Consider the following 27,580-nt stretch of genomic DNA (forward strand, 5'->3'; position numbering starts at 1 on the left):
AGGAAGAGCAACCCAGGAGGAATCCCTCTCCCTGGACGGACACACGTGCAGTGGATGTCGTGTGCGCAGAATAGACCAACGTAATAAAATTGCAATCTAGACAATCCAAATGACAAAATGATCCTTAGAATGTGTGCATGTATGAAAACGATGGTTCCAGGAGGATGACAAGCAGCTTCCAGGTGTCGCCAAACAGCTGGAGCCTGAGCCACTTGACCTCCTCTCCACCATGTAACCTGGAAAGAGGACAAGTCACACACACACACACACACAGTGCAAGAATTAACGAAGCGCATCATTCACACAGATAGGAGAATAAAGCAAACACACAGAGGAGGAGAGAGAGGAGAGGCTGGATCTCCTGGAGGAAGGAGATTTAAGATCTAATATGTAGAATGAGAGAGAGAGAGAGAGAGAGAGAGAGATTGAATATTAAATCGAATATTAAAAACTTAAATTAAAACCAGCGTTGATCGATCGATCGAGTTAGGACCAGGGGGTAACCTCCAGTTCTGAAAAGTGAAGTGTCTTAAACTTGCATTCTCTCTCCTGACCAGCAGGAGGCGACTCCTCTGGTTGCAACAAGAAGTCTGATTGTATAGAAGTCAATGAGAAAATGACTCTACTTCTCTCTTGATTTATTACCTCAGTAAACATTGTAAACATGAGTTTATGGTCTCAATCTCTAGTTTCAAGTCTTCTTCAACACAGCATGATGTTCATTTAGTAGATTATGGTCCATTTAGAGTCAAACAGACCATAAAGCAGGGTATGATGCTACAGCTACCGGAGCCGTATACGGCATTGCTACGTCACATCTCCGCAGTCCAAATATGGTAGAGACGTTGGCGACGGCCAAAATGCCGAACTCGAGGGTTCAAAACGGCAGCAAACCAACAGGTGTCGTCCACTCTTTATATACCGCGTGTGGTTCGGACTGTCTGGAGTCAAAAGGAGTCAGTTGACGCAGGTTGGGCATCTGTACAACTGTGCAGCGTTTCTGTATTTGCATTTGTTTTATTTGCAGTCACGTGACTGATATGTTGTCAAAGTGGTGGTGATGTTTTCCGTCGTGTTACGTCTGCTTGCTTGTGTTTTTCTCAAGGTGCAGTTGAACTCTCTCAGCTTCCATACTTTTGTCATTAGATGGAAACTTCAATTCTGTAACTTTGATCCTATATTTGCATGATTTTTTATTATTATTATAATGTTTTCGGGTTGCTCTTCTGTCCCATTCTTGTGAACGCAATATACCAGGAAGACAGCAAGCAAAACTCTTCAAATTTGACTAAAAACATTGACCTGGATTTAAGGAGGTCAAAGGTCACTGTGACCTCAGAAAACATGTTTTTGGGCATATCTCAAGGAAGCTAATTATGACTTTTCACACAAACGTCTGATAGGATCAAATGAAGTGATGACATATTGGACTGACAAAACGGCAACGTGACCGGTACAACCGCGAGGCGGTAATTCAAATTAGACTCTCGTGATCTCTTTGGATTATGATGTATCGTCACTTTGATCTTTTGTGCAAACGTGTAACCCTTTGTGTGCCGAGTATATCGTGATATGATTTTAAAGGGTTAAACGTGCACTGGGTGGAAACTGGGATGGGAAAAATGTTGTCTTAGTGATTTAAATATATTCCTTTTGTACCTTGTTATGGTAAATAGACTGTACTTATATATCTCTTTTCTAGTCCACTAGACCACTCACAGCACTTTAACACTACATGTCATCATTCACCCGTTCATACACTGATGACAGGGGGCTACCATGCAAGGTGCCACCTGCCCATCAGACTATCGAATCATTCACACACCGTAGGAACAGCTAAGGGAGCAATGTGGGGTTAAGCCGGGGATCGAACCCCGTAATGTAAATGGTAATGTTTTATAAAAAGCATTAAAAGAAGAGAAAGGTACGAATATTTTTGGAGAAATGTGTCAAATCAAGTCTGAAAGTATTGGAACACGCCACGTCTTGTGATTTATTGCCTGATAGAAGCTGAACTTAGTAGAAAACTTTCTCAAGTTCTCCTCTCGGCTCGTCAGTGCTTTTTTCTACATTTAATCTCAATGCAAACAGGTTCTCATTTCAATGTACATGGAAATGTGTGTCACACTGCTGTGACAAAGGAGCTTTGGAGGGTGTTAAAGCTCAAGTAAAAGCAATTTAGTCTGACGGACGTTTTGACAGTTATTTTCTTTGCGTGGTTTTGAATTGGCACTGACACGCGTCCTGCATGTGAAATAATTTGCTCTATTATGGACATTTACTGATTCGTGCACTCTCACTGTCGATTGTTGTTTAATACACTGTTGTCTCTTCTATTTTCCCTTTGACGCACACACGCAAGCAAGCAATCACGCACACACGTACACAAACACACACACACACACACACGCACACACACACACACACACACTGTGGCCAGGAATTCAAAATGCTTTAAATAGTCACTCCGGCTGTGTAGCAGCCTTTTTTCCCCCCCATTACACGATTAAGTGGTGATTTAGAAGATTGTCATTTAAAATTGAAATAAATTCTTAGTGTTGAAGTGCACATCTGTCTATCACTTTAGGCCGTGAAGTGCAAACGATGAAAGCTGTGTAAAAGTTAGTTGAAAGCCGATGAGGAGAACATTCCTCGGGCCATTCAGGAAACTGCAATGTTGCCAACACGCATTGACATTTAGAATGACACCTATAAAACTATAATACCTTTTTATTAAATGTGCTCAATATGGAATTTAGAGGAATGTCTAGTACCTTCATGTACCTCCTTCCCAACATGGAGCTCCTGACTTTGGTGTTTGGTGAGAGGTTGATATCTGTGGTTCAGAGTACAATGTTAAACTCTCCTCATGCATTGTAAAGGGGATCTTACCGAAAAACAAACTGTAAGTCATTCTATGGATTCCACACTACTGGTGAAAATACAAACGAGGCTAAATGGAGGGGCACACCCAGTAAAAAGCTATGTGTAGATGGCTCATTACAGCACCAGACGTGCTTACATTTTAGTAAGCGTGGCCTTTTGCAATTACCGTATTAGCGCTCTGCTTAACCCACTGAGCTCTCTGGGGATTTGAAAAAAAAAAAGTTTTTACGAGCGAAGGAGTGTGTGAATATTTCCCTCCGTCCCCGCCTCTCCACGCGGACGCACTGCGACGTGCTTTATGGGATGAAAGTGTCCTTGTGGCGTCATTTATTTTATGTACCACAGCGGGCTTTTGATTTACCGTCATACCCGCTGAATGTGGCAATCACACACACACACTGGTGTTGAGCTGCATTCCGTGTGACAGATTTATTATCACTCAATTCTTCACAGTTTAAGTCACAGCTCTGTGGATCTGTCCGGGTGACTGAGGCGCTCACCATCTCCCCCTCTCCCCCTCTTCCTCCCTCCATCTCTCCCTACCTCCATGTCTCTCAGTTCTATAGCACTGCTATATCCTCTCCTCTTCTAATATTCCCCCCCAGTATTTCAGCAGGAGCGGCGTGTTTGCTCGCTCAGCACTTTTCCTCTACCTTTCCCTCACTTCCCCTGTATATTCTAATGACACTGCAGTGGTGATGTTTGCGGTGTCCTTGTGAGAAAAGTTCTACAAAGGCTCGCCGGAGGTTTCTCAGACCCGGGTCATAAATTTTTCAAGTTGTTTGAAAGCCTGTGGACGGATAGCAGACGTGACAGCTGGACCATAAATGGCGGGACAAGAGAGCGCTGCAATGCATCACTTTCTCTGGTTGTTTTTCCTTCACTCACCTCGCACTGACAAGGATTTTGAGAGCAAATGTCTAATGACTACATTGTTGCACCAAGCGAGTCAATTATAACAAGCTCTTTAAACGCTGCTAATATACAGTGCGACCCTCTTGTGTGTGTGTCTGTGCAGATGGAAAGGTGTATGCGTTGGGAGGTATGGGAGCCGACACAACGCCACAGGCCATGGTGAGGGTTTATGAGGCAGAGAAGGACCAATGGCAGCCGGTGACCTCCATGCCCACGCCGCGGTACGGAGCCACGCCCTTCGTACGAGGAAACAAAATCTACATGATGGGTAGGAAACGAGATCCGATCATCTAATTTCACTTTTTTTTTATTTTGCCATTTCTCAATGTTTAATTCACAAACGCCGTCCGTTTCCATCCCAGTGGTCCCCAGACCTTTTAAAACCATGGCATCCCTTCAAAGTGACTGTCCCCCCCCCCCCCCTCCTACTGACTACTGATGATCCTTGAGTGTTTTTCCTTGCCTTCCATTGCCGTTCCCCTTAGGACTGTAATAACTTTGATTGTCCATCTATCGCCATCATCAGTTCATGAATGCTTTGGTTTATAACCAAATACATTAGCATTCCCATCAGCCTGTGCTGTACTTTGTCCAATGCTTATCAGAAAATGCTGGCTAACACACTAAACTGCGTGAGATGGTGTACCTGTTGGACTTGGTGAAACTTAGTAAAACTTATATCTAACTCTAACTTATTATAACACATGCATGGCTATACACTCTGATGTTGCATGTCCACAGGGGCATTTTTTGGAGACATTTGTTGCGCTGCTTCCCAGCATTGGACGCATCCCAGCATTGGAGTTTCCAAAGGCGGCGAGTCACGCTGGACGCCCCCTGATTTGCATAAACTAGCCTACAGCTCAACTTTATGCAAATGAGGGTTGGCCAACGTTGCGGCCCGTCTCTCGAAACTCAGCAATGTGCCACCAGGATGAATGTCACGGCCTCTTGCATAGGCAGCGAATGGGAAGCATGGAAAAGATGGACCCTGTGGACACGTACCATAAGCTATAATAACAGTAAAAGTAATAAATATTGATATAACTTAAGTCAAATAAAAACATTTCAACTGGAATACAATAAGAAAAGTGAATAAAATGTAAAAAAAACAGAATAAAAATCATTCTTAATCAAAGGCCTGGCTGAGTAGGTCAGTTTTAAGTTGACCTTTAAAGACGTCAACACTTCCAGCAGCTCTCTCAGATCCTCAGGTTCCTCAATTGGTAAACTGACAGGCAACCAATGGGAGGACTTCAAACAGATGTTATGTGTTCTCTCCTTCTGGTCCTGGCCGCAGAGTTCAGAATCAGCTGGAGCAGATTTATAACTTGTACGGGTGGAGCAACAGCATGTCACTCAGCCATAGAAACGGTCAGTACTGCGGTTTTAAAGTTCTTTGCTTTCCAGCATAACTCAATGTCACCTTGGTGGATATTGTTAAAAAAAGAGAAAGGAACAAATGAATACCCTTGGCACGTTTTCTTAAAGCACTAATTATATCTCCGTCCTCCCACGCAGTCTCTCTGACATCACCTGAGAGTTCAGTTTAGGGATTCAGCTGAGCGAGGAGGGACGTGTTCAGTCACATCAATAGTGCCTCAGTCCTCAGGCTGTGGTGTTGTGGGAAACTCAAGCTACTTTAATGCACAATCACTGCTTAGAGAGAGTAGATAGACGGGATAGTCACTGTAAGTCTGCCCAAAAACCCTCCCTAAAAGTTGTGCCTGTAGATAGTCCAGTCTGTCTCAATCACTTAGTGGTGTCTCTCTGTTTTACACTGTGTGTGTGAAAGGAACTGATGGAAAGACAAAGAATGTGTGTGTCAGGTCAGAGCAGTCTCACAGTCTGGGTACAGTATTAATCAGAAGGACAGAGTTGGAGGTAAAAGCGTCTCTGTAGGAGAGAAAACAACTAATGTATGTGCACCGCAGTGCAGATCCTGTGTTTTGTTTGCTTGTCAATGCACTCGTTTCCCAACCGCGAGGTTACATTTGCTCTCATTGTGCCTCTTTGGGGGGCTGTTATTGCTCATTGACACTCGGTCAAAATTTCACACCACTGCCGAGAGGGAAAATTGGAATCACACAAGGCGAGGTGCGATCATTTCATCTCGCCACGGAAGCGTTTTCGCAGCAGAGATGAATTTATTTCGCCACACGCTGCCGGCAACAAGGCGGCCCTCATTCAGCACAAAGTAGCCGTGCCCTCCTGAGAGCAGCGGCAGAGAGCGGTGTTTTGTTTCTCCCACGCTCCACCAGAGGGGTAGAATAACTCGCTGCTGATGTGCAGAGTGAGAGAGAGAGCTCCACACCCCGCGGACGAAGCAGGCGGAGGAACCGGATTCATCAATTTGGCAACATGTGGTCTGCTTTTTAGAGCTACTGCAAATATTGAAAACACAAGCAGGTTGACAGAGATGGAACCACATTCGAGCATTTTTAAGTACTGTACTTAAATGTTGAGGTACTTGTATGTTACTTTATTCATGACATTTCAGAGGGAAATGTGCTACTTTGTACTGCTTTCATTTCACAACTGTAGCTACTTTGTGGAAAAAAAAGATTTAACAAAACATGCGATAAGTTTATAAAATATGATTCACTGATATAGATTAAAATACTAAATGGTATAAAGTAGTTGGAATTAACATAATTTCAGCTGCCACATGAAAATGTTGCTCAGACATAAATGCAAGCAGGCAGTTGTTTTCAGTAAAACAATGAAACGTTGGGATGAAGCCTTTGTTCTCTACCTGCTAAGCACCAAACAGGAGACGGACTGTTGGAGGACACAGTGGGGCGTTTAGCAGCTAAACAGCCGATATAGATATTTCACTCAGGAGTGGGTGGAGACAATACAATGAGCCAAAAGTGTCAACTGAATTATGGACTCACTCCCAAAAGATAAACATTGCTTCCTATTTGTTGGACGTGTAAAGAGGCAACTGTTTGCTAACACGTTTACATTAACTTTACTGGTGACAATATGTCGACGTTTGACCCCCAAAGTGAGTTGATGCAGGTTTAAGTCCAATCTGAATGCTTCTTCTGAGAAACACGTCCATAGATTTGTCAACATATGAAAAATAATATCTAGAAACAAAATAAGACATCACATGTAAACACATACAATACTGTTTATTACTTTTTAGTTTTGTGCTTCTGTAGATCAAATTCATGGTAAGAATACGACTTTTATCCATCAATCAATAACTTGTCTGTCCCCATGGAGGCGATGGGTTCTGCAGCAGTGGGGTGTGGGTGACCGTGGCTCACTGGGTAGAGAGGGTCGTCTGGTAACCGCAAGGTCGGCGGTTTCGATCCTTGGCTGGGACGCGTCCCAGAGCAAGACACTGAACCCCGGGCGCTTCTCAGGGGCAGCCCACTGCTCCCTATGTACTAGGGATGGGCCAAATGCAGAGAACACATTTCTAACAAGGGATTACAATTTCTTTTTTTTTAAATACCTACGTTCAGCATGAACACAGGGCGAATAAATACTACAGCAAGACCAAACAGACAGTAAATACACAGTTAAATTATCCGCCGATTAAAAAAGATTTTCAAGTTGTACTTTCTTTGTCATGTGTAGGTTAACACTGGGTCAACAATACAAATACATGTATTTGCCACCTAGAGGGATCCTTGGCAGAGGGCATGAGGGAGGGTTGGAATGAATTGCTTTTAGCCAGAAGAAGTCTGAGCAGAAATGAAAACTGTTGAGAACAATCAGACAGGATGGATTCTCTCTCATGTAACTGTTTGTTTGTGACAACGTGATCTAATCCCTGTGGGTCGTATGTTGTTGCTCGGGCAGAAGCCCCCGGCATCACTACACTGTGTATCTCGACCCAGAAGGTTCCCGCGTGGTTGATGTTGTGAAACGGTCACGGTTAACGTCGTATCCTGTGGTCAACATCGTCAAACAAACGGTGGTTAGGTTCAGGCTCAGAAGCTCAGTAAGTTACTGAGTAACTTTTGGTTTAGCCCCCTGAGAAAAAGTCCTGTTTGTTTGACCCATCACGACACCAGGCTGGAAAATAGTCAACAACAGGACCGTGGGAAACCAGGCAAGTTTGCATTTATGCTTAGAGAGGCTGAAGCTGAATTTATCTTTCAACCATTATGTATCCATTACTTTATCACATTTTGACATTAACCCTCACATCACACCAATTCCTATAGTTTGTTTGTTTGTCTTGCGGATAAGAAATAACGTTTAGTAACGTTTTAATAACGGGAGAATGGTTAGTTAGAGTCCTGATGGGCAGGTGGCACCTTGCATGGTAGCCCCCTGCCATCAGTGTGTGAATGATGACATGTGGTGTTAAAGTGCTGTGAGTGGTCGGAAGGCTAGGAAAGTGCTATACAAGTACAGTCCATTTACCAAAACACACGAGTCACGACTTGAGTCCCAGTACTGGAAGGAAAAACATCTCGTATCCCCATCGCTTGTTTAAATTTTCATAAAACATTGTTTTATTATTTTGTCCACAGAGACAATAGTTCAATGTTTCTATAGATATGTACATAGTATTATTTTTACCAAATCATAATTTCAAACATATCCAGTTAGCTGAACTCCATAGGCTTTTCAAAGACCACAATTTGATTGAACAAAGGCTACTATTGCCCCTCTTTTCCAATTAACTTAAAGAAAGAAGTGGGATATTTTGGGAAATGCTCTTATTCGCTTTCCGTCAAAGAGTTTAGATGAGAAGGTTGACTCTGAGCAGTTGCTCGGCAACGATTGTTGTTTCATCAGTGAGCTGTAGCGGTGCTGCTTGGTTGGTTTTAATGTTGGACAGAGCCAGGCCACTGAAGGTGTTTCCCCTGAATCTCCGTCTTTGTGCTATAGGGTTACAACGTATTCTGCTTCATTTCATGTCGTATTCTATAAATATGGGTCATGGCAACAATCACACTGTGGGAATTTTGAGTCCTTCCTCCCACACACACGCACATCAGCTGAACTTTTGATTTATAGTCACATGTGAAGTCTGTTTTTCTGGCTTCTTCAGACAGTGAAATGAGAATCTCATGGGCTGTCACACTGCAATGAAATAATAATAATACAAGTGTCTGTTATGATTGTAGTTAAACACCTAAATAGAAATAAAACATGGTGCAGTGAAATGAGAAGTCCCCCCACAAATGAACACAAGCTAACTGCAGACTAGCGCGCTAAATTACAGAGACGAGTGACACAGCGCACACACAAACACACACACACGAGGGCTTAAAGATGTGATGTCACATTCAGAGTTGTGAGCGGTGTGCAAACAGAAAACGTGAGACTCCTTCTTTTGCTCTTATAACTGGAACTCCAGGCCATCATTTATTCATCCCTCTCTCTTTCTCCGTGTCGTGTAGTGTGAGCCTGATTCCGGTGCACCGGCTGCTTTTGAGAAGCTGATCACACCTTGTTAATTCAAGCCGCTTCTTCAGCTGCGGCTCCACTCGGCGGGTGTGTCTGGATCAGTCGGTGCCTGAACTCTTCGGATTTAAATTGCTGTGTGTTCCCCGACAGCAGCAGGCTTACCGGCATTGTGACGTAACTCATCAAGGTTTCATGCTGCTTTCAAATTCTTGTGCGCAACATTTGAAATCGAGGATTTCGTTGGCAGTGCTGGGGGCCGGTAATCGGCACACAAGTGCAGCTGAAAAGAGGCCGTCAACAAGTGTGTAGCAAAAATGATTTGCGTATAAACACACACACACACTGCACTTCTTTTATTGCGTGAGTATCTTACCGGGTGGTCTTGAATGAGCGAATGTGGGATTATTACCGTGTTTTAAGGTAACAGCTTCCTTCTGCAGCTGCAAAGTCAGATAAGGAATTACCACAAAGACAAATCTGCTCACTCTCTGCAGCTCTTACACTACTGAAGCTATGTGTCAGTGAACCGCAGACCAATCAGAAATGGTCACTGTTTATACCAGCCAGCATCTTGAACCTTCATCAGCAAGGACAATCTCATACACAGCAGGAACAGCAGGTGTATTACTGTAGCAACAAGCAGCCCGTAAGAACACTAAAGCAAATAAAGAACCCACTTGTTACAGCGTTCCTGGTTCTGTTCAGGAGGAGATGGTGAGAGGGGAGAAAGACCCAGTGATATTTAGCATAAATATGTTGTGGAGAACAAAAAAAGCTCTTATGGTGTCTCTAGCAGACGCTGCCCTTTGGATTTGAATGCTGCTTGTTGCGTGTGTTACGGTGTAATTTCTTCCATTCAATTAGATGTAATTGAGTCTCCGACTACAGCTGTGCTCGCAGTCTGTGAGGCACAGCGGTGCTTTGAGCTCAATGCTAACGCTAGCATTGCAGCATTCCTTTATACTGTTTAAAGTTACTGGGACAGTGCACTTTAATACACATTTCTGTAAATGTGCCAGTTTAGCCGTCGTGGCTGATTTTCTACTGTAGTCCCTGTGCAGGTGCACTGACGACCACAAAAGAACCACGAAATACATAAACACAGGAGCAGCAATATTTACAATGAAACACATTTCATAAAACACCTGAAATACTTTAAAACAAGGACAACAACACATGAAACGTAAATTAAAGCATACTTCTGACTAAGACATGTGGGATATGCTGATATTATTCTGGTTTCAGGAGCATTCTCTGCACATGTAAACAGTGCATTTAGAATATGAGTCTCAATAGGGTTTTTATGGCACTTTACGACACACAGACTATTTCCTGTTTACGACCAGCTCTGTGCTTTGAACACAAACCAACGAGCCAATAGTTTGCAAAGCTGGAGTAGAGATGCCTAAAAGAAAAGCTGGTCGAAAGGAGAAACACACGCAAAGAAGCAAAATGGCACAGGCGGCTCCTGCCGTTCCACTTTTCCATAGTTTGACCTGGTAAACGACATGTTAGGGCATCGACCCGTCAAACACAGCTGAGAACGCTGTCGACGTGGGATTCACAGGCCCCGGTGACGAGGATGCAGCATGGGGTCGCTTTAGGATGATCGGAATATGCACAGCTGCATGTAAACGGGAATATTAGTGGAATATTCATTTGTATCAGCCATGTAAACAGCTGTAATAGGTATATCGTCTTTTTCGGAAAAAGTGCAAAAACAGTCATATTTGATGCATGTAGTCAATGTGAACTATCCAATCCCACATACAATCCTACACAGAATAAACTGAACATACTGCCTGTTGTGGATTTTTAGTACCTCTGTATACTGAACACTTATATTATAATCAACACATCTCTTAGCTCCAGAACGTCCTTCTTTCTCTCACGCCTCTCCAGCTCTAATGCTTCCCACTCAGTTCGACTCTTTGTCTCGCTACCGCTATCGATCTCCGTGCCACCCGGCCCACTCCAGTCGACCCTCTTCCACTTTCTTCTCTCACTCCTCCACATTCTCCTCTCTTCCCGGTCTTACTTTTACGCAATTTCCCTCGTGTCACCGTCTCATTTTCCCCTCTCGCACCTCATTCTGCCTCTTTCTTCTTCACCGTCTATTTCTATATTCTTATTTCCTCCCGGTTCTCCTTTCCTCCCCTTTTTTTCTGTCAATGTTTTTACTCTCAGCACCCCTCTGGCGTTGTCCAGCGCTCGCCTCAACCTCCCTCCCTTTCTCCGTCATTCACATTCTCGCCGCCCCGCTATACGCTCCCTCCCTCTCTCGCCACTTGACTTTTCCCACTGCTGTTATATTTTACAAGGTTTAGTTATGATTTGTGAAAGTAAACAACTTGTCAGCGTCCTGCGGGAGCACCCCCCCCGCTGCTGTGCTCGGCTCTCAGTCAGAAATGAAATGTGGTCCCAGCGCTGGCCCGCGTGCTTGCCAGACTTTGACATAAATGCCAAGGAAACTTTGTGACAGGAGCAGGGGATTAAAAGCAATGAAAAGAAAACAGGACAAGGGAAACGGGGACAAACCTTGTCACGCCGAAAATCTGTATTCGCAAGTCTCTGGCTCTGCTCATATAGATGCTAATATTCCTGGGAATGCATCTTCATGATAATACAGAAGTTATTTTGTCGCTGATGATGTTAAAAGTTGTTGCTTTAAACAGGGATGTGTTCAACAACTACACCACGCGATCCAGCAGTGTGTCACAGCATCACAGCCCAATATTATCGTTAACGCTTCGCGCCCCCTGAATGTGAATGTTCTCCTTTCTCGTCCAGGCGGTCGTCAGGGAAAGATGCCGGTGACGGCGCTGGAGGCCTTCGACCTGGAGACGAAGAGCTGGACACGTTACCCCTGCATCCCAAGCCGGAGGGCCTTTTCCTGCTGCGCCACCAATGAGCGAAGCCTCTTCAGCCTGGGGGGGCTCCAGCAGCCGGGGCCGCACAACTTCTACTCCAGACCTCACTTTGTCAGCACCATGGAGGAGTACGATGTGGATCAAGGTAAGCGGTAACCCGAGTATTCGTTAAACTACCACTTCCAAAGCAGGACTCGAGGTTGAGTGTAGGCCCGGTGGAGGGAGCAGTCTGCCTCTTTGCTGTTTGTGTTGAAACAACATTGACACTAATGGAGCTAGTCGTTGAGTGTCGCTGACTCACTGAAGTTGAAATCCCAAGAAGTAGAAGTAACTAAATGCTGAAAAAGGCAGGGTGTGAATGCAGGACCGTACTTTGTGTTAAACAGTCAACATGAAGCGTTACACAGTGAATAGAATAAAAGGCGTCGGCCGTAAAACAAAAGGAAAGGACAGGTCATACTTGCGATCGTCATCTTCTTATATTGTGCGTTACTAAAATCTGAATTCAAGGAATTTCCTTTTGTTGTAACGACAACGGATGCAACTTGTGTAATAATCTCATCAACAAAGTTACAGCGATAGCCCATGAAAATGAATTTGCTCATAGTTAGACCGATAAACAGATGGATGAATACATATATTGTGGCATATGCCAACATATAGGCGGAAAATAGAATAGCTGGCTTTATTCAAACTGTCTATCAGACTCCTCTGCTGCGTTTCAGCACCTTGGACAGCGACAAAACGACAAAACAACCCGCGCTATCCCACTGAGGAGAACTCATAATAATGAACTTTGATGCATAATTACTAATGTAAGATTAGTACTGCTTATTTCATGTGCTATATGGGATGCATAGTTTATAGCTATTTAAAAAAAGCATGCATTCGATTACTGATTTGGACATTGATTTCCATGGCATCCGTCGAAGCTTTAAAGCGCTCTGCTCAGCATAAATATATATAGCGGTAATTCCTTCTTCGCGTGATTCTCTTGGCTGCATGAGAAGAAAGACGCTGCTTTGTATGCGGACCCAAAATAATAGTTGTTTGGTTCATCACAGTGTACGCTCTCCACCCTGGAGCATGTTTGAATAAAGCGACCTGTTCTGTGCTCATAAGACGGGGAGATTATGCATTAGTTGAGTCAGATCATATCAAAGCTGATGGTGATGCTGATCCAGAGAGTCCTTTCCTGCACCACACTTCTACCCAGTGAGAGACACACGCAAACACACCGACGGGGACTTTTGCCGCTGAGCTATGGCTCGCATGAAATGTATTTGTATAAATGCCTTGTGGGTAATATGCCTGTCGATGTAGATGATGCAAACGCATCAGTTGCTGTAAATCTGTGTGAGTGAATGTCACTGTACGCTCTACTCATACCTTCTACTGTAAGGCTGCATTTTGCTGCACGGTGAAGGTTCAACACCCAAAACCAAATGAATCATTGTGCAGGACAGGATGATTTGTGCTTTATTATTTAGTACTATCTGCTGCAAATCCCATTTTAGCCAGCACCAATACAGAACACAGTGCCCTTGTCATGTCTTCAGCTGTCATTATGTCTGCTATTATCAAGGAGGAGACATCTGATACTCCAGATGGATTCCAGCAGCCCTGTGAAAAAGTATAATCTTTTTGAGAAAGATGGAATCGTGGTGCTATGAAATGTTAAGTGAATGTTAAGGGGATTATCACGGTTTATCTTTATGTAACTCAGCAAGTTGGCCGCTGGCTAAAGGGTGAATCAACACCGAAGCCTCTAGTGTGATAGCGGAAGGGTTAAACGATGCTTTTGTGCACAGCAGCAATACTGATACATATAAAACGTTGTAGTTGTATTTAACAGTGAGTTTACGGTATCAGCATAATGCTGGAGCGTGTTTGATTTTTATAGAAGAGATTTGATTCCAATTATCGCAGCCAAGTCTCACTGTGCGCTAGTCGTGCAAATGAAAGGAATGAGATTAGTTTGCCAGTTGGCTGTCACAGATGGTACGGCGCAAATCAGACTGGAACACTGTCATTAGGCAATTCATAATGGCCCATTTACACAAGGCAAAACCTTTGATCTTCAGTCAGAAGCAACCGTTTTAGATCGCGCTGTGAGAAGCTAACCGATGGCTGATCCAGAGCTTCTGCAACCAAAGACTCTCCTCATCTTATCCGGGGCCGGGTCGCAGGGCCAGCAGGCTGAGGAGGGTGTTCCAGACGTCCCTCTCCCAAGCAATTTTTTGGTCATTATTTTAAAGCCATAGCTGACAATTGGAACTGGTGGACCGGTAAATCAAGAGCTCAGCTCCTATTTCACCACAACGGTCCGGCACAACACCTGAAGCCGGACCTGGGACTGGAGTTACTGGTCTTCCTCTAACCAAGCAGGCGTCCGATCAGATGTGTGACATGTGTCGTTCTGGAAGGACTTGTTGAGAAAAAAAAGTACCAAAATTGTTTGCCGTGACCCATATTTATAGAATACGACATGAAATGAAGCAGAATACGCTGTTGAGGTAACGGAAGGCCACTGTTCAATCAAACCTCAAACTCACTGAGAAAAATCCGCATTTCATGTTGCCCTCTTCGCCCCAAAATGCCCTCTTACCACTACAACTGCTTCGTCAAACTACAGGCCAATAATCATGAGGGCAGACATTCTGCCTCACTGACAGCTGATGAAAACTGGATTCTGCTTCCTGTTGAACTTATATGTTGCACATGAGCTCTTCTGCTGTGTAATACCCACACTGCAACATCAAAGAGTGCACCAGAAACATCATAATGTAACATTATTCATCTTACAACGATAATGACGCACCGTTGGAAGGGTGTCATGTTGCTCCCATGTCTCGTCTTTGGAACACGTTGTACACACTTTTTTTATCACAACTTTGGAGTACAAGGTTGTACATGAATAAGAACCGATGATATAAATTTAGAATGTGTGGGCATTCAGCAAAATACTGTGTGTGTGAGTGCACACTTTGAGGTGAGTGTGAAGTATTCACGATGGATGAATGAAAAACGGGGTCCGTCTACTTTAACGTACAGGACTGACACATTGTCTCATGTGTATATTTGTCATTTAAGGTAGCTTCTTAGACACAATCTCTTCTGTCCAGACTGTGTCTCAAAGTATCCTCACTGAAATCGTGATGATTCATATTTACAGATCCTCAGATACATAGATGGCCTTTGTTCAAGGCTCCGTGCAGTGAGTCGTGATTTGATGCAGCTTGAGGGCAATTTAAGAGTCGAAGAAGGAAATTTGGACTTGGAAGAAAAGACTTGAGGAAAATCCAGGTTTCTAAGCTTCCCTACCAGAGCTTTAGCTAACGGTTGTTTTGAGCCCTATATTTAAGGGACCTGGTGTGAAGTGAAGTGCAGTGAAGTGTGCCAAGCCCTGGGCTTGCCAACACTCTTTTGATGATTCTGTAACCAGAGGCACCTGCAGCGCCTAGATACGGAGTAGGATCAGAAAGAATACCTGATCACACATTGCGGTGGGCGTGTTAGAGGCTGTGACAATCCTGGCCAATCACATTTGCTGCTTCCGTCCGCTTAGAAAAACACAGGACCTGTCATCGTGAGAGTTTGAGAATCCTGTGGTGAGTTTTCTGTGGTGAGAAACCTTTTCCCTCATACAGCTGCTAGTCTTCATTCTAAATGGAATAGGACCGTATGTGTGATCAGGTGTTGGTCAGTTGAAGAATGCAGAATCAGATGAGGGATTTGTGTGATTGTAGAGGTGTCAGAGCAAAAGGTGTCGGAGGAGATATTTCATGGTCTTTCTGCTTCCCATGGGTGCTCGGTAAGTGGTGAGTCATCGAATGAAAATGTAGAAATATCTCAACATCAACCGGATGGATTGGCCAAAATGTTGTCCAGACATTCACGGTTCCCAGATGATGTACCCTGACTCTTCCTCGAAAGCCAACACGGGGTTAACAATTGTACTTTTGAGCGACATGTCTCTGATATTTGGCACAGACATTCTTGTCCCTTTCACGATGGATTATAATCACTTTGTTGATCCCCCACCTTTCCCCAGTGTCCTAATCAGGTCAAATTCCGTAACTTAGGTTTGTGACCAAATATCTGCAACACTAATAACGTTCCTATCAGCCTCAGTTGTGCATATTGTTTGGTGCTAATTAGCAAATGATAGCATGCTAACACGCTAGATGGTTTAACATGTTTCTTTTTACAGCCTCACAGAGGTGCTTGACTGTAGACGCAGGCCTTTACACACAGAGGGCATCTTTTCATGTGGTTAATTTGCACATAAATATATATAGTATATCAATAGTTTTGATGCGAAATATTTGCCGGCGACTGTTATGTTTTGCATTTTCATGTAGTTTATTTGTTACGCGTGTAAAGGCGCGAGTAAAGGCCTAAAATCTTGTTATTTCTATTGTTGAAGGCAGAAGAAATGAATTGACCAGCTTGAAAATTGAAGCTGAGCTCTCACTCTCTGAGAACATTTGTTAGGACTTGGAAACTGTAAAAAAGTCTTGAATTTGAATACCCATCAATAATGTAAGTCATTTATTACATTTAACATTTTGACTCCCAGTCAGGGAGAGAGTTCATGCACACACACACACACACACACACACACACACACACACACACACACACACACACTCACACTCACACTCACACTCACACTCACACTCACACTCACACTCACTCACACTAACTTGAGGCAGAATTTCAAACAACATACTCGTCACGTGAAGCCTGACGAAGCGTTTCCTCTGATCGAATGACTTCACGTGAGGACTTTAGGTTGGCAGCACACAAAAAGCAGTTTTTTTTCAAAGAGTATCAACATATTGGAGTTCTTAAAATGTTTCTCAAGAGCAAAAATAATGTACATTTATGTTACAATGCAGAAAAAAAGAAATCTATTACATTCTTCTTCGGACAAATGGTCCTTTTCAGCTTAAAGAAGGAATTTGCTTTTCACATTCGTTCATTTTATTGTGAAAAGTGTTACGCCCGGTCTAGGGGAACCTGGACGCAACACAGTATAAGGACTTCCTCTCTCTCTCCCACTCCCAAGAACGACCAGTTATCCCAATGTTCAGTCCATGATATTTATTAGTGACGCCATTGGTCATACGTCAGGGTGAGCCTGGCCCAAAATAATAAACAAAACAAGCTTCGTTAATCAACTATCTAACCTACCCAAACTGAACAAAAGAAAAGACAGGCAGCTTCCCTAACTCCCTACCCAAAACAGGAGAAAACAGAGTAAACAAAAGAGCGGCTCACCCCTACCACTACAGGGACTGTTTATAGAATGTACTAGGGCGGTCGCCCCGATCTGTATCCGATGCAGCACGGTCCGTTTGGGAGTCGGAGAGAAGAGAGAGAGACGGCCGGCCTCCACAGGTGCCTTCTTATGTCCCGCCTCATGAGTCCCCCGTCCAATCACCGGTCACCTACAGGATACACAGAAAACTGTCACACTACACAGCCCCAACCTCAGGCAGGGAGGCACACAGCATATAAAATCCTATATTATGACTCGCAGTCATAACAAAAGTGAAATAATAATTTGCCTTTTGAACAAAACTCAAGTTAAAATCTGGTTGGCCAGCTCTCTATTAATACAGGCGATGACAGAACTCTCTTTTTTCCTTTATTTCCTTTCATTTATTTCATTGTATTTATTTTTATTCTATTATATCCATAATTGTTGAGGTAACACTACAGGTACATTGGTTAATGTGTTTGGGTTGGAGAGGGGAGGCTGCTCATGTTTATGTGACAAACCTCCTGAATATAAGTTAAAACAAGTGTAATTGTACAAAAATCAAGGCATCCTGAGCCAAATAACAAAAAGTGGTAGCACTCAAAGTCTATTCTGAATCCAAAGTTACAGGTCAGATATGCTACTGGTTTACACGACAGGAGTTTGGTGCAAGTATCTTACCACAGCATCCTACATCAGACCCACGGGAAGCTTGAAGTGAGCTCTGAGGCAGACTGGCACAAAGACTTCCTGCCCCCAGGTAGCACTGAAAACTGGCCGACCATCTTTACACTCTGCTGACGGCAGCCTGCGGCTTGCCCCCTAACAGTGAGCTAAGCCACACAGTGACCTATCACTGGCAGGACTCAAGAGCGCGACTGAGTCTTCCCCCCAGTTCAAACACTCACCGTCAGCATGGCTCCGAGAAGCCAGCTACTACCTGGGGGCAGTTCTGAAAATATGCTGCAGCCTACCTCAGAGCTATCCAGCTGTCCTCTATGGAGTTGTTTTTTTTCCATACTATACAACATTTCTACAACTGTGTGATTATAAATACCGTGGCTCATTGGGTAGAGAGGGTCGTCCGGTAACCGCAAGGCCGGCGGTTTCATCCTTGGCTGCTACATGTCCTGTGCCGAAGTATACCTGAGCAAGACACTAAACCCAGCCCACTGCTCCCAATATGCTAGGGATTGGTTAAATGCAGAGCTTGAATTTCATATGTATATAATGACGACTATAATACATTTAATTTCATTATATTTTTTAAATAAAGATGTCTACATTTCCCTTTCTCTCCTGTAAGCTAAGCTCTTTTTTATTCTACTAAGTAAATAATCAATGTGAACAATTTGATATTCAAGGAGGGATTTGGTAATCCTAAAATCAGTATGGTGGCACCAAACATCCTGAGCCAAATAACAAAAAGTGGTAGCACTCAAAGTCTATTCTGAATCCAAAGTTACAGGTCAGATATGCTACTGGTTTACACGACAGGAGTTTGGTGCAAGTATCTTACCACAGCATCCTACATCAGACCCACGGGAAGCTTGAAGTGAGCTCTGAGGCAGACTGGCACAAAGACTTCCTGCCCCCAGGTAGCACTGAAAACTGGCCGACCATCTTTACACTCTGCTGACGGCAGCCTGCGGCTTGCCCCACACAGTGACCTATCACTGGCAGGACTCAAGAGCGCGACTGAGTCTTCCCCCCAGTTCAAACACTCACCGTCAGCATGGCTCCGAGAAGCCAGCTACTACCTGGGGGCAGTTCTGAAAATATGCTGCGGCCTACCTCAGAGCTGTCCAGCTGTCCTCTATGGAGTTGTTTTTTTTCCATACTATACAACATTTCTACAACTGTGTGATTATAAATACCGTGGCTCATTGGGTAGAGGGGGTCGTCCGGTAACCGCAAGGCCGGCGGTTTCATCCTTGGCTGCTACATGTCCTGTGCCGAAGTATACCTGAGCAAGACACTAAACCCAGCCCACTGCTCCCAATATGCTAGGGATTGGTTAAATGCAGAGCTTGAATTTCATATGTATATAATGACGACTATAATACATTTAATTTCATTATATTTTTTAAATAAAGATGTCTACATTTCCCTTTCTCTCCTGTAAGCTAAGCTCTTTTTTATTCTACTAAGTAAATAATCAATGTGAACAATTTGATATTCAAGGAGGGATTTGGTAATCCTAAAATCAGTATGGTGGCACCAAACATCCTGAGCCAAATAACAAAAAGTGGTAGCACTCAAAGTCTATTCTGAATCCAAAGTTACAGGTCAGATATGCTACTGGTTTACACGACAGGAGTTTGGTGCAAGTATCTTACCACAGCATCCTACATCAGACCCACGGGAAGCTTGAAGTGAGCTCTGAGGCAGACTGGCACAAAGACTTCCTGCCCCCAGGTAGCACTGAAAACTGGCCGACCATCTTTACACTCTGCTGACGGCAGCCTGCGGCTTGCCCCACACAGTGACCTATCACTGGCAGGACTCAAGAGCGCGACTGAGTCTTCCCCCCAGTTCAAACACTCACCGTCAGCATGGCTCCGAGAAGCCAGCTTCTACCTGGGGGCAGTTCTGAAAATATGCTGCGGCCTACCTCAGAGCTGTCCAGCTGTCCTCTATGGAGTTGTTTTTTTTCCATACTATACAACATTTCTACAACTGTGTGATTATAAATACCGTGGCTCATTGGGTAGAGAGGGTCGTCCGGTAACCGCAAGGCCGGCGGTTTCATCCTTGGCTGCTACATGTCCTGTGCCGAAGTATACCTGAGCAAGACACTAAACCCAGCCCACTGCTCCCAATATGCTAGGGATTGGTTAAATGCAGAGCTTGAATTTCATATGTATATAATGACGACTATAATACATTTAATTTCATTATATTTTTTAAATAAAGATGTCTACATTTCCCTTTCTCTCCTGTAAGCTAAGCTCTTTTTTATTCTACTAAGTTAATAATCAATGTGAACAATTTGATATTCAAGGAGGGATTTGGTAATCCTAAAATCAGTATGGTGGCACCAAACATCCTGAGCCAAATAACAAAAAGTGGTAGCACTCAAAGTCTATTCTGAATCCAAAGTTACAGGTCAGATATGCTACTGGTTTACACGACAGGAGTTTGGTGCAAGTATCTTACCACAGCATCCTACATCAGACCCACGGGAAGCTTGAAGTGAGCTCTGAGGCAGACTGGCACAAAGACTTCCTGCCCCCAGGTAGCACTGAAAACTGTCCGACCATCTTTACACTCTGCTGACGGCAGCCTGCGGCTTGCCCCACACAGCGAGCTAACACTGGCAGGACTCAAGAGCGCGACTGAGTCTTCCCCCCAGTTCAAACACTCACCGTCAGCATGGCTCCAAGAAGCCAGCTACCGGATGATAGACCTTCACGTCAACAGGGAGCCCCCCAGGAAGCCTGACCACAGTCAAATAAAATAAAACTGTACTATAAATTATGAGCAGTTGTTTTCCCACGGCCTACCTCAGAGCCTCAGAGCCTCAGAGCTGTCCGGCTGTCCTCTGTAAAGTTTTGGAAGATACTGAGTTTAATTTGCACAAGCACCTGGCTTCATACATAAGATGACACGTCAACATTCTAATTTATTCGAGTCACAGAACAGTGCATGTTCCATCCAGCATTCTATTCTATTCTCAAGGGCAGATAATGTCTTCTTTTAGGGATTCACTATTTGCTAGTCCAGCGTTCACTATGTTTTCCATGGCACAGTTTTCACAAAACTCCACACATTATGACCCGTTAGCAGTAATGAAATAACACTGTATATTACAAATAAAATGTGTCTATTGCTTTGCAGAGTCACAAGTCAGAACAAAAGTTTAAGCTGTTGCAAGTAACTCAACAAATTCTCCTTTTAAGTTAATAAGCTGTCTATGTTTGCAAATTCATATTCAAATGCTAATATATTGCATCCCGTGTACTTGATGGTAACTATAGCAACATCCAATCTCACCTGCTCCTGAGTTTGGGAATTAGTCAGTTGATGGATTTAAGACCTTAAAACTGTTTTGAACTGAAGTATTTGGTGGTTAATAGTTATTAAGACAAATAATAATAATAAGTCTTTCTATTAATTATTTTTTGTTTGCGTGGCACGTTTCACCGCTCTGATTGGAAGAAAAGATTACCCAATTTACATTTTACTACTATGACTTTTTTTGACATAATATAGGCCTACTATGACTTTATTCAATATGCTATACTGTGACTTATTTATTACTTTATTCGACATGCTAAAGCTAAACTATGACTTTTTTAGCTTGTGAAGTAATTCATATTTTGCTAGCTACAATGTTAGCGAGCAAGCAAGCTAAGGTTAGCCAGCTAGCTGTAATTTAGCTATGCTGCATGGATTTGGCAAAAACTTTTTGGACATACTTTATATGACTTTTTTCAATATACAATACTTAAACTTTTTAGACATACTGTAATATGGCTTTTCTTTGACTTGGTCCATAATATTTTGCGACAAAGGATGTTCTGCTTAATGTTTAAAATGTAAAAGGTATTGTGGACTCTCATCTTAGTACAAATATTCATTTTTAATTGAAAGCTTTCTAAAATTCCTCTTTTTGGGGTCCCAGTAAAGGAGGACGAGGCTGTAGGATCTCTGAAGTACTTAAACTGCAGGCTTGCTATCTTAGTGAGCGTGCAGTATGAGAAAAACGGAACTGTGATCTCTTCGTATCACCGCTGTGCTTTCTGAAAGTTGGCATGCTTCGAATGGGATCAACATTTATATGGCCTGTGAGAATGCTTCCTGTTAAAGGGTGAAATTAGCCTTGTGTGTTTCTATTTTTTGGAACCTTTATCAAATGCAGTCAGTTGTAACTTTTATTTTCTCACTTTGTTACCATAGACCTTTATGTCTTTTTTTTTTATTGTACCTGATATCTCTTTGTATCACCGCTGTGCTGTCAGAGTCATGCAGAGATTAGCTGTGAAATATTGTGTAATTTACATAAACACACATGACTGGATGAGATGCAGGACGAGGAGGAGCTTGTTGATGGCAGAGGAACCCTCAGAGGGAATTATTGTCCTGTGAATGACTTACTGTTTTCAGCCATAAGATTGTTAAGACTATATTTTCAGGGATCATTTCTATAGTGTTTGATTTGAGAAATGTGTTTCTAAAGTGTTTGGTCTTGCTAACCACGATGATGAGATGCAATATTTCCCACTGAGCGTGAAGCGGGCACAGAGAAGTGATTCAGTTCACACACTTTCTGCCATTGATGACCGTTCTTTACTTCCTTGTGGAGTTAAGAGGTGGGGAATATCGACAGAGTGGTTTTCAGAAATTGTAAATTTAAAAAAAACACGATTGTTTCGCCAATACATGTTCGAGTCAGAGTCAGAGATTAGCTGTGAAATATTGTGTAATTTACATAAACACACATGACTGGATGAGATGCAAGATGAGGAGGAGCTTGTTGATGGCAGAGAGGAACCCTCAGATGGAATTATTGTCCTGTGAATGACTTACTGTTTTCACCCGTAAGATTGTTAAGACTATACTTTCAGGGATCATTTCTATAGTGTTTGACTTGAGAAATGTGTTTCTAAAGTGTTTTGTCTCGCTAACCACGATGATGAGATGCAATATTTCCCACTGAGCATGAAGCGGGCACAGAGAAGTGATTCAGTTCACACACTTTCTGCCATTGATGACCGTTCTTTACTTCCTTGTGGAGTTAAGAGGTGGGGAATATGGACAGAGTGGTTTTCAGAATAAGTAAATGTCAAAAGAACACGGTTGTTTCGCCAATACATGTTAACATACAGCAGAGCTCTAAACAAAAGTGGAGACAACACGCTTCGATGGGGCTAACATGTATATTGCCTGTGAGACTGCTTCCTGTTAAAGGGTGAAATTAGCCGTGTGTGTTTCTATTTTTTGGAACCTTTATCAAATGCAGTCAGTTGTAACTTTTATTTTCTCACTTTGGTACCATAGACCTTTATGTCTTTTTTTTATTGTATCTGATATTTTTGGGGCGATTTCTTTATGGTATACTAAACTATGACATATTATTGTGACAGTGGCAGTGTGACTATATCCGTCAAACTATACTGTGACGTTTTACGACCTTTTCAACACACTATACTTTGATAATTTTTCAGCATACTATACAATGACTTTGTGACTTTCTTCGACATACTTTACCTTTAATGTTTTTGACATACAATATTGATTTTTTTTTTGTGGACCTCTTGTCATTCCATACAATACAAGTGTTGACCTTTTTCATCCTGTACTATGAATCAACAACAATAATTTCAATAAATAAAGCTTGAGGACAGAGATGCATTGTAAAATTGTTTGAAATCCAGTGCTTGTAAAAACTGTCCAAGGGAAAAGTCTCATAATAAAAAATATTTTAAAAATTAAAAGTGAAAAGAAAGGATCCAAATGTGACCATTTTATTCTTAATTTCATCCTGTTTTTTTTCTTTTTTTCTTTTTTTAGATTTTGAAGTTCTCATTACTTCCTTGTCTTCTGGGTAACACTTCATTTTAATAGTGTTGAGATTGAAAATGGTTACGCCATCCACTACAGCTGTGCCTTTATGTATATTTTTCAAAAACACAACATGTTTAAAGAATAATATAGAATTATTTAGTTTAGATAATTTGTTTCACAAGTACTATTAATTTAGCTTATTTCTTTTCATACGTGGAGTTTTAATATCACTCCATGCTATCCAAGAGGGAACTTGTGTCATTATTTACCAACCAACGGTGGACCTCTGTCATTCCTTACAGTACAAGTGTGGACCTTTTTACTGTAAAGTGAATCCAAGTGTAGACTGAGCACACTAGTATATTGAAAAGTTGATTTACATCCAGTGCTTGTGCAAACCGGTCAGGCAAGTATTTTGGAAAGGCTGATGACAAATCAGTTTTTAGTGAACTAAAACTGAAAAGAAAGAATCTTATTAAGTATTTAGGTACTTAAGTATTATATTCTTAATTTAACCCTGGTTGTTTTTGTATTTTCTTCCATTCTTTTAGATTCTAAAATACACGTTGCTCTCCTGCCTTCTTGGTAGCCATTTAAATTAATACAGTGCCAAAAATAAAACTTAAGGTATCCACTAAAGTTGATTATTTTGTTACCATTTTTCTAAAACAAACATGTTTCAAGAGACTGATGTCTTCACTAAGTGGCCTGTTAGCCCCTCCACAGTCTGAAAGACAGGCTTGGGGCTGCAAGCCATTCACACAATGGAGGAGTGTTTAAACGACGTGTGTGAATGGGGTCGTTAAAATCCCTGCCCCAGCCTGTAGGATAAGTGCTGCGCATGGACTTAAACACTCACACACATGCAAGTCCCCACTTGGCTAAAATTAAAAAAAATCTACCAGAGGGCTTTGGACATGATTTCAGCTTGATATAAGGCATGACCATCAGGGGACCTAAAAAATGTCCCGTTTGTTCCTCGGTGCACAGTTAGTGGCTGTGTAACGACGCCTAAGCCCACTGTTGGATAGGTGCGCCGGTGCACACACACACACACACACACACACACAGCAAAAAGGGCACATGTTGGAGCCAGGTGAAAGAGGACAGTTAGATATTCTACAAATGATGATTGAGTCGCTCATTGTTGGATGAATGGATTAATCCACAAAGAAGATATTAAGCAGCTACTTACTGTGTGTGTGTTTGTACAAAGCCACAGAACGGGAAGTGTTTCAGTGCGTTCAAATATGTAGATCTTTTGGTTGCTCTCTCATGAAGAGATCTGTGTGTGTGTGTGTGTGTGTGTGTGTGTGTGTTTGTGTGCTGCATTTACGTGGAAAATCAAGCGAGTCTAACCTCCAGCCATCCATATTAACAAAGTATCCTTCTACACACACGCACACACACACACACCCCTGTGAATCCTTCCAGTCAGGTTTGATGTGTTTGGCGTTAAAGGATAACGGCCCCCTTCTCAGCCATCAGGTCTCATTCTCACTTTGCCTTTGAGACGGAGCCCCGCCCTGAGAGAGGGGAATGCAGCGTTCCTGGTGTGCGGTTCAGTTGTGAAAGTATCTTACATGGCTTGTGTGTGTCTGTGATAACACAGCGAGTTAACTACTACCAATGATGTCATCAGGGCTATCTCCACTTGGGCTTCAGGATTTCCAATTTTGTAACAAATTCCTAACGAAAGTCTGCCTTTTAAATGAAGAGCGTGATGCTTGAAAGACTGTTCACTAGGTTTGAAGAGTCCGAGGAAAAGATGCTGCTGTTTGCATTGTGGGAAATGTAGGATCCCGTGATGTTCCCTCTACTTGTGGTGCAACGGATCATAAAACTCACAGTTCGGATCATGGATCGGACCAGCACACAAGATAAAGGGAGCAAATATAACTTTGAGAGATCCCTGATCACGTTTTGTTGCTGCTGATGCTAATTGCCGATCATTGATGATCCAGACTTGCAGATCCAGATCCCTTTGTTGTTTGATTATACAGCTGGTCTTCAAGGTTACAGACAATCTCTTTTTCATTTCAATCCATTTTTTTTCTTCATAAAAACACACAATTGTATTTTTATGGATTAAAACAAATCTAGTCATTAATAGTTTTAATGATGTATTATAATCTGTTTAGAGCTAGTGTACACAGCTCATAATCCATCTCTAATATCTGTTTATGTTGCTGTGAAAACACAACAAAACTACTGGATTTATTCAAGTTCCTCACCAACACCAACAGTTTACCTTCGCCCAACACTCATCTTCACTGAGCAGAGCCTGAACGCATCATAATGTAACTGAACGGAACCTTTGTTTGTTCGTTAGCCGGTGCCGCTATCGTTACTAACTCTCCTGTCAGTTTAAACACTGATTATTTGTTTATAGGCTTTAAACGTTTTAAATAAAAGCCATGAGCATGAACAGTCTGGAACAGGATTTGACATTCTAGTAAATGATGAACAGCTAGCATGTTGAGCTTCTGAGCAATCTGGTTGGAACATATCTCATAATCATAATACTTGCATAGAGACAGGATTAGGGCCATAGCAGCTGATTAAACGTTTCAGCAAAGGACAGGACAACGTGATGAAAAGCTGGATTCCAATCGTTGTTGTGATTCTTGTCAAACCAAATCGTGTTCTTGTTTTAGCTTCAGTTTATACCAAGATGTCCTCAGAATAAAGTGAGACACTGCACATGTACGTGAAACACACGTTCAACACCCAGTATGATCGGAGTCTTGCGTACCTGTATCGAGAATGTTTGTTCACGTGTCTGCGCTTTGTGTGTGACTAATTTCCCCATGTCGCTCTTGTTGCTCCGGAATACGTATTTCATCGCTGTTGCTCCCTCGTCTTGCTGGTATCCTTTAGGAGGGGGGACGGGGGACGGGGGACGTGAGCAGGTACACAAGCGAGCCGTTAAAGCAACAACAACAGCAACACGGTGTCCTCCCGAGGAAACGAGACGAACGAGAGCTGCTCTGTAATAATGCTCTTTAATAGAGGTTATGACCCTCTGGGCCTTTTGCTAATCGCGAGCAGGTTCATTACCTGTTCATTTCTGAACAGTCAGACCGTTTTCATCGAGGTGATTTGCATTTTGAATGTTCCCCGCATCGGCTTACAGCACTGATGAGAAGCAGAGCGGCACGTGGTGTTCACTGAGAGCCGTTGCTGTGTGGAAGACAAGAAAGGAAGCCGTAGCATATAGGGCAGATTAAGTGCAAGATTAAGTGATAACACCGCTTTTAAGTGCACGCAGCCTCCTTTTGGATCAACATAACCTGTAAACAGCGGAGAGGTGTTCGAGCAACTGGATAAAGTTGAGCCATGAGAGACGGGCTAAAATGTTTGGCTTAGTCTGATGTTAAACACTTTTGGTTTGACATAAAAAAACCTTTTCTGGAGCTTTTTGCCACATTTCGTGGGCTTCCATTGGTGGATGCAGTTTGCTCAGTTGTATCGGAGATGGTTAAGTTGTTATTACATAATCACGTAAGTTAGTCTATAAGGATGACGATACAGTTTAGCCCAATGTAGGCTACTTGGCAGATATACGAAAACAGCTAATACTGTAGAGATGCACTTTTCAATTTTCTTGGCCAATTTCTTTTTTCCTTGATATGAGCTGCCCATTCAGAATTAAATATTAACAACTATAAATTGACAACAAGGCTACAGACTAACCCTTTTTCACCATTTAACGACATGCTTTGATTAAAAAACATTTTGGGCAATA

At 42.6% G+C, this 27,580-nt stretch overlaps 1 protein-coding gene across 1 annotated transcript in view; it reads left to right on the forward strand.

Moving 5' to 3' along the window:
* The window catches only part of klhdc8b (kelch domain containing 8B), a gene marked incomplete at both ends in the record, with an annotated part of 130,554 nt that overhangs the window by 68,411 nt on the left and 34,563 nt on the right, over positions 1-27,580 (forward strand). The window contains 2 exons of the mRNA XM_079179578.1: positions 3,905-4,069; positions 11,974-12,198. Of these exons, the coding sequence (XP_079035704.1) occupies positions 3,905-4,069; positions 11,974-12,198 (390 nt within the window). The remainder of the gene's footprint in view (positions 1-3,904; positions 4,070-11,973; positions 12,199-27,580) is intronic.

This window comes from Pholis gunnellus (assembly GCF_910591455.1).
Source record: "Pholis gunnellus genome assembly, chromosome: 2".
Classification (NCBI taxonomy): domain Eukaryota; kingdom Metazoa; phylum Chordata; class Actinopteri; order Perciformes; family Pholidae; genus Pholis; species Pholis gunnellus.